The 13,250-nt window shown below is 49.2% G+C and overlaps 1 protein-coding gene across 1 annotated transcript in view; it reads left to right on the top strand.

The window, feature by feature from the left end:
- The window catches only part of LOC142582172 (uncharacterized), a 673,231-nt gene continuing 659,981 nt past the window's right edge, over positions 1-13,250 (top strand). The window contains exon 1 of the mRNA XM_075691569.1: positions 1-229. Coding sequence (XP_075547684.1) covers positions 163-229 — 67 coding nt within the window. The 5' untranslated portion in view covers positions 1-162. The remainder of the gene's footprint in view (positions 230-13,250) is intronic.

Raw genomic sequence — 13,250 nt, 5'->3', positions numbered from 1 at the left:
CGGCGCCGCTGCCGCGAACTGCGGTTTCGGCGTCGATTTTTTTTTCTTCTTCTCGACGTTTCTCCTTCCCTCTGCGGCTGCTCGGCTCGCAGCCGCGGCTAAAGCCACGCGTGGCGGCGGAGTCAATGGTTGGCTGAGCCCGTGCGTGGACGTGCCTGTGTGATGACGGCGCGCATGGATTCCGGGATGTTCCTCGCCCTCGTGACCACGCTGGCGCTGCTCGCCAAAGGTAAGCGCGAACAGCACAGGATGACGCGGTGGCAATCTTCGCAACGCCGTTTCAGCGCGTGCCCCCGGCCGGCTGCCGCGAGCTTTCTTTCCGGGGTCAGAACTCTGTAACTGCAAATATTTATGTATATAGATATCAACCCATCAGGCCAATGCGATGTCCAATCACATCGGTCGAGCAGCAGAACATGGACGTGTAAGCCTGCCGTGCGTCGCAGTGACTTGGCGAAAGAACTAGGGCATGCACGGTAGGTTATGCAGCTCCTATAAGGGAAATACTTGTCAAAACGGAGGAAACAAGCTCTTGATGACGTTTTAGTTTGGTGGGGCCGATAATAATCAACGTCCGCAAGCAACACGACAGCTGTTCGACGTGCAGTAGGGAAGGGTTGCAATTAATTTCGACCACCTGAAAATCTACATAATGCGCGCAAAGCTTGCTGCAACAACGTTTTCGCATCGTGCCTTCATGAAAGTGCGGCCACTACGGCCGAGAATGAAAGCCACAACTTCGTGCTGGGCAATCAGCAGGAGGCTGTAGTTGCTCAGCCACCGGAGCGGGTTCTTCAGCTAGTTGTGCTTCACTGTTACACTGTGAACGCTGCAGGGCGGTACTCTGCGAACTTGCATGTGTTGCAAGCATCGGACATGCCTTTTTTTGCCCGCGACGCAGAATTGCTGTTAGCCTGGCGTCATTCAGCCGGATTCAGTTTCATGCGTGATTTGTTTGCATTGTCTAGACGAACGCGGCTGCGACTAATGATGTTAAAACCAAGATGTTCATCTAGGAGGCTGTTCTATTATGCGTACAACAGCAAAACCTGAATGTTCCTATAGTGTACCCATCAACACTGCATACCTTGCGATTGGAATTGAGTCACAGACATGCGGTTTAGGCAATGCGTCTACCATTGTATGCTCGGACATAGCGCATTAAATGTAGTAGCACTGATGAAAGAATTTTCTTTAAGATGTGTCGCATTCATTTTGAGGCATTTCTGATTGATGTGAACAATATGTGCAAAGTCTTTTCTTAAAAGTAGTTGCAACGTACACGTGTGAGTGTTTTGTTTCGGTGGCAGTGCCTTCTCATTGTAGTAAATCGGCTTTTCATTGTTTACAATAAAGTTTTTGATCAGATGGCTTCCAGTGGCTAGGTTTTATGCTGTCCGAGTATGCTGAACATGAAAATATAGATGCTCTACGTACCTCAGGGAGAACATCATCGAATCGATATTTTGCAAACTTCTCATAATTCAATGAACAATTCAAAATTATTCAGTGAGTTACCAGACAAGAGACAGTTGCGAGCATCTGTCGAATATTTTGTGCATATTTGGTGGGTGTTTAATTCCAGGCTGATCACTGACCAAGACTGGACTAGGTACACCGTCGCTTGTAAAGCCTAAAGGAAGAATAATCCGCGCAGTGCTACGTACACAGATGTGAGCAGCCGATGAAGAACTATACAGAAAAAAGGAGAGAAAATTGCGAACTTGAAACCTCGCATATTTGGATGAACTAGGTGCTAACATATGGGGCAGAAACTTGAATTCATGGAAAATATTGGTCTCAAAGTCGTGTTCCGCGATGATGATAGGTTTTATTCATGCACACTTGGTACCGAAGTCACAAAAGATTTGAAATATGGGCCGGTTTAAACAGCGAAGATCATACGCAGGAACCTAACACAACACAAGTGAATTCACGGAAAATATTCCTCTCAAAGTCGTGTTCCGTGATGATGATGCTGCTGCTGCTGATGATGATGATAGGTCTTATTCATGCACACTTGGTACCGCAGCCACAAAAGATTGGAAATATAGGCCGGTTTGAATAGCGAGGATCATACGCACGAACCTAAGACAATACAAGTGAATTCACGGACAATAATGGCATCAAAGCCATGTTCCGTGATTGACGAATAAGTTTCTTATCGTTCAGTGTTACTTTAAGCGTCGCAGGGCACATACAAGAGCAAAAACTGGATTTCAGGGACTTCCCCGTTGTACTATATGGGCAATACACCTATCTGCCTGACGCATTATCGCGTCATAGTATTTAGAAGGCTTAAGACATTGAAAATAGTTCTAGGTCCTATCAAGCTAGAGCTCAAGTTCCGGGAGCAAAACATTAGCTCTCAGTTTATGCAGCAGAGTAATTGCTTGCGTTACTCTTATTCTTAACTCAGTATTCTTAGTCTGTTACCGGAATTTTCCTTATTGTGAATTCTGTAGTTCGGAAAAAGAATGTACTCCTACAATTCTATGTGTTCTCGTACCATGGCTCCTTTCCTTTTGCAAAACGTTTGTCCACTCCCGTTTAGGTCTGTTACAGTATTAGAAAGAAAATAATAAAAAAGTTATTGCGCTTTGTATGGAGCAGTCTCTAAATTACATGGATTGGGCATTCTCTGGTTCATTGACGAAGATCACCTGTTTCCCGATTAAACCGGGAGAATGAACCTAAAATATTCCCGACGCCCGCAAGAGTGCGGTCTTCAAGCAGGCTGTGTGTTCCTCGGGAAAGTACCGCCAACTCTAAATAAGCGTTGGATATGGTTGGATTGATTTATATATTGTTAGCACGTTGAAGTTCAGAAATACAGCGTCCGTCCAAGCTACCAGGAATATGACCGCGGTGTTCGTTGGTAGCCTGTCTTCCATTGGCAACGCAAGCTGATTCAGTAAGTACAAAGCGCGTTCATTAGGCACTTTGACCAATAAGACGATTTGATTCTCTCATTCCCGACCAGCGATAATAATGAAGCCATTCAGATAGGTCAGAGCGAAATTCGCAGAATAAACATTTGCTGGAACGTTTCTCGTGCTTCCGCTTCAAAAGAGGCCCCGCGTAGGCAAACCGCGTTATTCTTTTCATTTCTTTTTCTTGTTTCCGACATGAATTGTGCTCACGTCCATTTCTCCGGAATCAAAACAGATAGCGCTATTGTGCGAAGCCGCCTGTGCGCCGCAATATGCTTGTTTACCAACTTTCGCCACTCTCTTCCTATTCAGTCACTCGCGTTTAACTTCAGTGCTTCGCTTAAGGCATTATGGACGTATGCTTTCCTTTATTTTTTCGTACGCATACAGTACCTCAGCACCCTTGGGGCTTCCCCTCCTGCGCCACTTTTATTCAAAGCCAAGATAAGGATTTTTTCATTGAAAAAAGACGCGACGTATCAAAAGAACTTTCATTCTACATGCCTGAAAATCTATTTCGCTGCCCGGCTTCCGGCGGCTGCGCGAACCACATACGTTTTACTGCACAGTGGCTTAGCCTAGCATTTTCAGAGATAAAAATAAACATCTTTATTTGATTTGCCCTTATTTTTGTTGCCTTGCAAAGAAAAGACATCAAATGAAATTTTTGTCAGAAAAGCAACCTTACCCGAAAGAAAAAAGAAAGGTCTAATTAATTCAGAAGCAGTAAACAAGATGAATTTAGATCTGTTGCAGTTAAAATACGGACTCGTCGATTCACATTTAGAGAGACACTGCATTAGTAGACGGGTGCTGTTCCGAAGGCGTACAACTAATGGTAAACTGTTGTAACGCGCCAGACAGTCGGAATAAGCACTACCGCACCGTAGTAATCGTGCTCAGTAATCGGGCAGTACGGTCTACTAATGCTTCATCACGTTGTAATTTAGAGCGAGAGTCTTGCATAGATATCGAAAGTGGTAGCTTCCGTAACCACGAGCGCGTGTATGGGAATGCTTTCTGCTAAACTTTTGACACCGTTGTACGCAGGAACATGAGGACTTAAGCGTTTCGATGTCAATGTCATCCGTGCATCATAAACCATGGAGTTCCGTTTAGCTTTCTGTGGGGACAACACCGCATCAGAGGCCACTAGCGGCGGCATCGTGAAAGTTGGCCAGAGGTTCGGCGTTGAGGGAGGAGTGTTCTGCGGTGAATCCAAGTATTCAAAGAGTACATCTGGCCGGCAGACGTCGCCAGCTGGCTGAAGATTACAGCCAGCCATGGGTGTGCAGCAGTGAGTGTTATGTACGTGACTACGAAAAGGAGCTGGGACGTCTACCCTGCGTACGCCGCCGCCGAGAGGTATACAGTCTAGGAAATGGCATGAGCCGAGGTGCAAAATGGTCCGTAAAAGGTCGAATAAGTTTACCGACCGAATTATTTTTGGCTGATTTGGGGTTAACTGACACATACGGTCACAGTGTGCTGCAATTCCACAAGGCAGCGCCTAGGCGTTGAAAGTTCTCGTAACATCTCGGTAGAAGCTCGGACTCTCTACTCAAAACACGACGGAGCTACACAAACGCTGCCTAGCTACGTTTGCAATGCCAACTGAAGGCAAGAATACCCCCGAATTTTCAGCTACTGTGCCCAGTGTCATCTCGGTGAAACCGCGTGACTCAGGTACGTTTTCCGGCCAGAACTGCATTAACATAAAATACTGAATGCGCACATACGAGCAGGTGGACTTGATTAAAACTTCTTTCTGGGCGAGTTGGTGCATACTCGATTTGAAAATTGTAACAGCGCTAGCACATGCATCCACAAAGTAACAAGGAAGAGACATAAGCGCTTGTTTGTCGTCCTTGTTACATTGTGGATGAATGTGTTAGCGCTGTTACAATTTTCAAATCAAGGTGGACTTGCATAACCGACACGACCCAACTCATGCTTCCTAATGCGATATTCTACCTAAAGAACACAGTGACGATGTTGTTTGGCTCGCACGAAGAATGGAACAGCTGAGCGCTCTGCAGGGTGGAAATTGAAGTAGTTATTGGGCACCCGCCATGGTTGCTTAGTGGCTATGGTGTTGGGCTGCTCAGCACGAGGTCGCGGTGATCGAATCCCGGCCACGGCGGCCGCATTTCGATGTGGGCGAAATGCGGAAACACCCGTGTACTTAGATTTAGGAGCACGTTAAAGAACCCAGGCGGTCTAAATTATTCCGAAGTCCCCTACTACGGCGTGCCTCATAATCAGATCATGGCTTTGGCACGTAAAACCCAATAAAAAACGCTATTGGACAAGCCTGCTTGGCTTCATCGCGCCGCTGAGAAAGTCCTCGCTTTACGTGGCCAGACGTACACTGACTCCTTTTTTTACGTTAGGACGTACTAGCTCTGTGCCCATGCTCTAGTCTGATAAGGTGGCCCCCGCCCTCAAGAGCACTACAGACTAAGCACCTGAAGAACTCGGTTTTAAAAATTCGTCCACTGTACAAGCCATCGTTACCGAATGCCGGTGCCTTGAGGAGACCAAGAGCCGTCGCCATCACCCACCCAATCCGCGCACATTTCCAACACTTTTGCTGTTCCCTGCCGTCAAGACTTCTGCTCTGTACCCACGCCTAACGCCTCGGTGAATCTTGTACACGTCACCTGCTGGAAGGTGGATGCCGCGTCACTAGTTACATTCCGAACATTTGGCTTGGACGATTTTGGTTCGAGTTTATTCAGACATTTGTGAGCCAGGATTTGACTGAGGTTGGATTGAAAGGCTTGTGGTCAGCCGATCGCCACGACTACATTTTATCCCATGCTGCCACTAAAAATGGAAGCACGTATGCTCCTATGAGGCATCGTAACCCGTCGAACGCGGACTCACGACGACAGTCTTATGTACTTCATTTATGGGCGAATGGGTCCGATTTCTTCGACGCTTTTCTGGAACTTCGCCGCTAACCCTGGAACTTAGCCCCTTGATTCTACATTATATCCCACTGTCCACCTACTCCTACTCAATTTATCGCTACCCATCGTAAACGCAACCAGAAACTCCTGGATACCCCTTTCTGCCCGCACGATCCAGGCGCTCCTCTTCGCCACATCGCGGCTTCTCCCTCTCGTTCCGTCTGTTTCATCATTGTCCCCCACTTGCTTCCGGCGCTCACCTTTGGAATATAAACGGGTGCTTCTCCGAGGTGATGCTGCTATGACAACCTCATGCCGAAATGATTTACTGGCCCTGCCAACGCATTGGAAAGGTATCAAGGTTGGTGTACCTACTGTGGCACTGGCGCATACATATTTGTGCTGAATCGCCCCCGTCTAAAAAGTCCTCACTCTGGCCATATCGCCTGTTTTTTAGTCACCTACGGTGGAAGACCTGCCGTTACTGGCGTGTGCCATGCCTGTATATGAGAGTCGAGGGACACCGTACTAGTTTTCTTCTATGTCTTCGAACACTGCGCTCGCGAGCAAATCTTGTGGCACACTTTCTGTTGGCAACTTCCGCCTTCATTATCTGTACTGTCGGTACTGTGCGGATCGCTTTAACTCTTGCTGTCGATGCTCTAGTATCGGCTCCAAGGCGGCCATGTTCCACTGAGGAAACTCACCTGTTACACCACGTCCTGACCTACACAGGCGTTTTGTCCTCTCTGTCTGTATCAAATGGTGACTACATGGTCTTTATAATACTGATGTTTTACTCATGTCCTAATACTGATGTCTCACTGAACATCCCCACGCCGTTCTTACTACACGCACATGTTCTGCCTTCCTGCAGTGAACTTTGTACACCGAAATTTGGGCTCCGCGAGGTAGAACTTAATTCTCCCTTGCCACGTATCGCTTGCCCAAATCACGCTGACTCGAGACTACTAAATTTTACCTTATCACGTAGTAGTGACGGTGAAGAACACAGTGGAAAAACTGTGAATGGCCAAACTAACTTTTTATTGGACGAATCTGTGCCCACGATAGCAAGTGACACTCGAAACACAACGCTAGCGGCGAACACAGTTGGCGAGCGTCGAAACTCCGATCAGCGGGTCAAGTGCGTCGGCTTTTATATTTCACTCGTCGATGGTTCCAGTGTAATTGGTGGTGCCTACGTAGTATTCCCAAACTACTATACAATTCGTGTCGCGCATGCAATATGATTTCTGCGAGGACATACACAACAGATAGAATGAGCGATAACATTCGCGTAAGCTCTAAATAATGCAGGCGCGTCTTGCGCTGAGCGACAACATTAAGTTTTTAGCGGGTGTGGTGCAGAGAAGCATAAATAAATACAAGTGCCAATGCCCCTTTCTTAAAAAGCATCGTTTCGGTGCTAAAAGCACGAGAGCGAGAAACTGAAGCGCATGTAGTAAAGAAAGATAGCAAACAAAGAAACAAAGTGCTTGAGTATTTTGCGCTGATAAAAGGGCTTGAGGCACACAACATGGACTCATTTCGGGCCGTGAGCGGCGCCGCTGTGATTGCGAAATGCCGTCTGGCACGACATCATCGTCCAGTCGGCCAATACGTCGGAAGTTCTTGTAGGGTCCGAAATAGCGTCGCAAAAGTCTCTCGCTGAGTCCTCCTCGGTGTACTGGGGTCCACACCTACCCAGGGTCGCCGTGCTGGTACTCGACGTAGTGTCATCAAAGATTGTACTGCTGACTGTGGCTCCTCTGCTGGTTCTTGATGCGCAGGCGGGCGAGGTGTCGGGCTTCTTCGGCGCGCTGGATATAGGTGGCGACGTCTAGATTCTCTTCGTCCGTGAGGTGCGGCAGCATGGCACCGAGAGTCGCCGTCGGGTTCCTTCCGTAAAGCAGCTTGAACGGTGTGATCTGCGTTGTTCTTTGCACTACCGTGTTGAAAGTGAAGGTTACATACGACAGGACGGCATCCCACGTCTTGTGCTCGACGTCGACGTACATTGCTACCATGTCGGCGAGGGTCTTGCTCAGCCGCTCCGTACGACAATTCTCTGCGGGTGGCAGGCACTTTCCTCCTGTGGCTTGTCTGGCTGTATTGCAGAATGACTTGGGTGAACTTTGCTGTGAAGGCCGTTCGTCTGTTGGTGATGAGGACTTCTGGTGCACGATGTCGCAGCAGGATGTTCTTGACGAAGAATTTCGTCACTTCGCATGCACTACCTTTCGGCAGAGCTTTCGTTTCGGCGAAGCGGGTGAGGTAGTCCATTGCCACGACGATCCACTTATTTCTGGATGTTGACGTTGGAAAGGGTCCTACCAAATTCATTCCGATCTGCTGAAAGAGTCGGCAAGGAGGCTTGATCGGCTGCAGTAATCCCGCTGCCCTTGTCGATGGTGTCTCCCATCTTCGGCAATCACAGTATGTCTTGACGTAACGGCCGGCGCCTGCGGTCAGGGGAGCGTGCGGCGAAACCCGAGCTGCCCGGCTGTCTGATCGTTGTGAATGGCGCGCAGTTCTGGTCGGAGTGCTGCGGGCACAACGAGAAGGTAGATTGCGCGGATTGTGAGGAGTTCTTTGCGAGGACGTCGTTGTGTAAAGAAAACGAACACAGTCCACATCGAAGTACCCAAGGGACAACGTCAGTCTTGCCTTCTAAGTACTCCACAAGGCTTCGTAACTCCGGATCTACTCTTTGCTGTTCCGCGAAGTCGTATGCGGTTATTGTTCTAAGGAAGGCGTCGTCCACCAGTTCGCGTTGCGGTGGCGGGTCAATAGAGGCGCGCGACAGGCAGTCGGCATCAGAATGCTTTCCTGCGAACATATGGACCACGGTAATGTCAGATTCCTGGAATCTGAGACGTCATTGTGCAAGGCAACCTGAAGGATCATTTAACTTTGCCAGCCTACACAAGGAGTGGCGGTCGCTTATCACTTTGAAGTGCCTACTGTATATGTGAGGCCGAAATTTCGCTGTAGCCCAAATGATACCTAGATACTATTTTCCGCCGTAGAATAATTCGCTGCCGCTTTCGCCAGAGACCGGCAAGCGCAAGCAATTGCGCTTTCAGTTCTATCCTTCCTTGGAAGTAGCACAGCACCGAGCCCTACGCTACTTGCGTCATTGTGGGTTTCCGTTTCGGCGTCTTTGTGGAAGTGTGAAAGTACCGGTGGTAACTGCAGCCGTCGTTTCAGCTCCTCAAGTGCGGCGTCGTGCTGTGTTTCCCATTTAAATTTGCTGTCGGATTTCGTGAGATGGGTCAATGGCTCAGCAGTGTTTCAAGTCTCTTTCAATGTGCCTGGAATAGGCGCACTGACCAAGGAATCTGCGCACGGCCTTCTTGGCGACGGGCCGCGTTAACTTAGCGATGGCGGCTGTCTTCTGCGGGTCGGGACGAACTGCAGACTTGCTGATGACCTGGCCTAGAAACACAAGTTCTTCGTAAGCGAAACGGCATTTTTCCTGCTTCAGGGTGAGTCCAGATGATTTTATAGCATCTAGTACTGTCTGAAGTCGCCTCATATGATCGTCGAAATTCGTGGCAATGACTACAACGTCTTCCAAGTAGACCAGGCAAGTTTGCCAGTTCAGCCTTGCAAGACTGTGTCCATCACGCGCTGGAACGTTGCAGGCGCAGAGCAAAGTCCGAATGGCATGGCCTTGAACTCGGAGAGGCCGTCTTGCGTAATAAACGCAGGTCTCTCTCGATCACTTTCGTCAACTTCAATTTGCCAGCAACCAGTCTTGAGCTTCATCCACAAAAATTACTTAGAATCGCAGAGCCGCTCTGATGCGTCGTGTATCCGTGGGATGGCGTATGCGTCTTTCTTCGTGGCGTTGTTCAGTCGACGATAATCGACGCAGAAGCACATAGTTCCATCCTTATTCTTCACTAAGACCACAAGAGATGTCCACGGACTCTTTGATGGCTTGACAATTTCATCGCGCAGCATTTCATTGACTTACGGCTATCGTTCCCGCATCGAAACTTGGTACGGGCTCTGACAGAGTGGTCGAGCGCATTTTTCAATGATTATACGATGCTTTCAAAATGATGTTTGTTGAATCCTTGATGACGACGAAAAATAGTCCTTGTAATGCTGGAGTAGAACCTTAAGCTGTTCTTTGTTATCCCTGGAAAGACGCCGATTAATATCGAAAGTTGGTTCAGGAACACTTACCGACACTGTAGCTCCGGTAGAATCGGAGAGAACAAATGCATTATTGACAGCTGCAACTTTCTCGACGTATGCGATCTTCGTGCCCTTGTTCAGGTGTTCATACTCCTGGATGAAGTTCGTCGCCATTACGTGCGCTTTTATTTCGTGAAACAGGACGATACCTCCCGCGGCGCCGATTTCACGGTCAAGCAGCAGGTGTTGCTCGTCATCGACGATCGCTTCAATGGCTTCGGCTGCTTCTGTTCTGACGGAAGTCATGGTGGTAGCGGGAGGCGGAATGCTGACTTGGTCTTCAAGTACAGTAAAGGCACGCTGACCGGAAGCCCTTTCCGGTGGTGTCGCTTGGTTTTTGTCCCAGACCAGGACGAATTTTTCTTCAACTCTGAGGCTTTTTTTTTCGGGGAACCCGTATGGGTTTCCTTTGTAGCAATTGCTACAAACGGGTGGATGGATTTTCCCTTTATCAATTATCAACTATCAGCCTTATCGACTTCGGCTTTAGGCTAATGACTGCACCGTGTTCATTCAGAAGGTCCATGACTAGAATTACGTCGCGTGAGCGCTCTTGTAGGATAACGAAGGTCGCAGTGTAAGTCCGGTCATGCACTGTAACTCTCGCCGTGCAGATACCAGTTGGCGTTAAAAGGTGTCCTCCAGATGCCCGGATGTGAGGGCGCAGTCCCATGTAGCCCTGACTTTTTCAACTTGGCGGCGAAGGATCCACTGATGACGTAGTAGTCGGCTCCTGTGTCTACTAGAGCGGTCACTGTGTGGCCGTCGAGAAGCACGTCGAGGTCGGTGGTCCTTCATGTTGCATTGCAGTTGGGTCGTGACGTCGCATCATGGCTGCATCTTATTGTTCTGTAGCTGGTAGGTGACGTCGTCAGGTATATTGTCGGCGTATCTTGGCTGTGATGGTTCGTCGGGATGGTGGCGTGGAGCTCCTACGTCGTTGAGATAGATGTTGAAGCATCGTCATAGTCAGCGCAGGTTCTTCGTCAGTTCGACGAATAGCAACCGCACTTCCATCGGTTGCTGTTTTTAGTTTTGCGAGTTGGGCTTACGGACCTGCCACGCGCTGGTCCTGTACGGTCGGCGCCTCGGCGACAGGTAGCGTCCTGGTATCGTGTACCGTTCTTGGTTCCCCTTCTATCACATTAGAATCGCATGCCCTAACAAAAATGATTAATCCAAATATTTTGTCTAGGCGTGCTGATTTGACCCACCGAGCTGAATGACACATCATACACCAAGAAGTCGACAAAATGCTTGATCATAACGTAAATGAACTTTTTTGCAGCTTTCGGGCGTCCTTTGTTGTACTCGTTAAAAAGGACAACGACTGTCAATTCGGCGTCGATTATCGACTCGTCAGCAAGATCAGAGGCACGTGTTTTCGCTACTACGCATTGACAGCGATCTGGACTGTCCCTTAGGAGAGCGCAAGGTTTTTCTGCCCTGGACTTTGGTCCGGTTACTGGCACTCCCGGCACCCTCTATCAGTTCAAAGCGATATTCTTCAGTTTATGCAATGCCCAGGATACATTTGTGACTATGGTGGACGCGATCCTACGCGGTTTCAAGTGATTGCTCCGTCTTTGCTACTTCAACGATGCCACCGTTTTTTTCTCCGACTTTTACACCGCATGCCCACCAAAATGTTAGGGGGAGAAGAGGGGCGAATGCAGAAATTTTTCGTTCGTTAATGTTTTCGTCCATTGGCCGGTCACGTTCTGTAATAATATGTCCAGCATGAGGATTGACTGGAATTTCCTCTCACGAACAGTTCAAGCGCAAGAGCTTTTTTTTTTTTTTGGAAAGGCGCTATGTGTCTGTCCGTCTCCTCTCAAAATTTTGCTCTGAAAACAGTGACAGCTTTGAACAGAGACTAAATAAAATTATATGATCATGCGGCCTCCTTTTCTCTGTGGAGAGAAATTCTCGTCTCATTGACGGTCTAGTCGCGATAACGCCAGCACCCGCGAATGCAGCAGGGCTGCCGGTCTGACAAAGAGTTTGCGGGTGAAGAAAAACCGGACAGACGCTGGTGCCTGGTGTTCACAAACTGTACTTTAACCGAGCCCGCTCAATCAAGCGGGAGCGGGACCAAGGCCCACTGGCGTTCGATTTCTCAACCGCCGATTCCACTGCTCGCGCGCCGTCAGCGCGCTAGGCGTGTCGTCATCGTCTATTGTGATCGGATGACTGTGGCACGTAGTAGTGTGCTACAAATTCACAAGGAAATGAAGAAATTATTTTATTGGGATAGCAATTATATGGGCACTCCAAAAACATTTTTACCGTCGCCGTCGCCGTGATGTTCCCGCATAAATTCCAAGTACGACAACATCGTCTCAGTGCGTCGCATGCTGTTTGTGCGAGTGAAAGCAAGCGAGGGAAGCCGACGGTAGCGGCTCAATCTGGGGCGCGCGAACGAAAAAAGCGGAGGGCAAACCCGCCGTTTTCCGTCACGCGAAAGCCCGTGGGGGGATGGGAGGGAAAGAGGGGAGGGGGGCAGGTTGTGTTGATGATCGCGGCTCAATCTCACGCGCTTTATATGTGGGCAAGCGGGGAGGCAGGGCTGGAGGGAGAGGGGGGGTGGCTTTGACTCCGCCATCAAGTGTTTGTACGGTCGCGCGCGCCTTACCTTGGATATGATCTGCAGACGAGGAGGAGGAGGAGAAACTTTATTATTGCAGAAACCGTTGCGCGGTTTATTCCTGGGTGGTTCCCTCTGACAGGGCTCCACTGGCGATCGCGGCTCGCCGGGCCTGGTCGAGGGTCGCCAGTTGGCTTCCCAGGTCCAGTTCGGAGAGTCTCGCCTCCCAAGACCACGTAGTGAGTGTGTGTGTTGTGACTCGTGGCGAAATTGCGTCGCCCGGACGGTCGGTGCATTCGTGTGTTATGTGCGCGAGTGTCGCTGTGTAGTTGCTACACCAGGGACATGTTCGGGACGTATAACGGTCTGGGTAGATTGCGTGTAGACGAGACAAGTGTGGGTATGTGTTAGTTTGCAGGCGGCGCCAGTCCCTTGCCTGGAGTTTATTGAGAGCTTTGTGTGGGGGAGCGTATTGCGTTCTTCCGAGCCGTTGGTCCTGTAGTATTTGTTGACCTGTCGTTAATAACTCGTGGGTCGCTCGTCGGCCTGTCGGGGGCTGAAGAACGGTGGGGTCTGCCGCTCGGCTAGTGAGACCTCGAGCTG

The sequence above is a fragment of the Dermacentor variabilis genome, chromosome 5, assembly GCF_050947875.1.
Source record: "Dermacentor variabilis isolate Ectoservices chromosome 5, ASM5094787v1, whole genome shotgun sequence".
NCBI lineage: Eukaryota > Metazoa > Arthropoda > Arachnida > Ixodida > Ixodidae > Dermacentor > Dermacentor variabilis.
The sequence above is the reverse complement of the archived record's forward strand: the minus strand, read 5'-3'. Positions and strand labels throughout refer to the sequence as shown.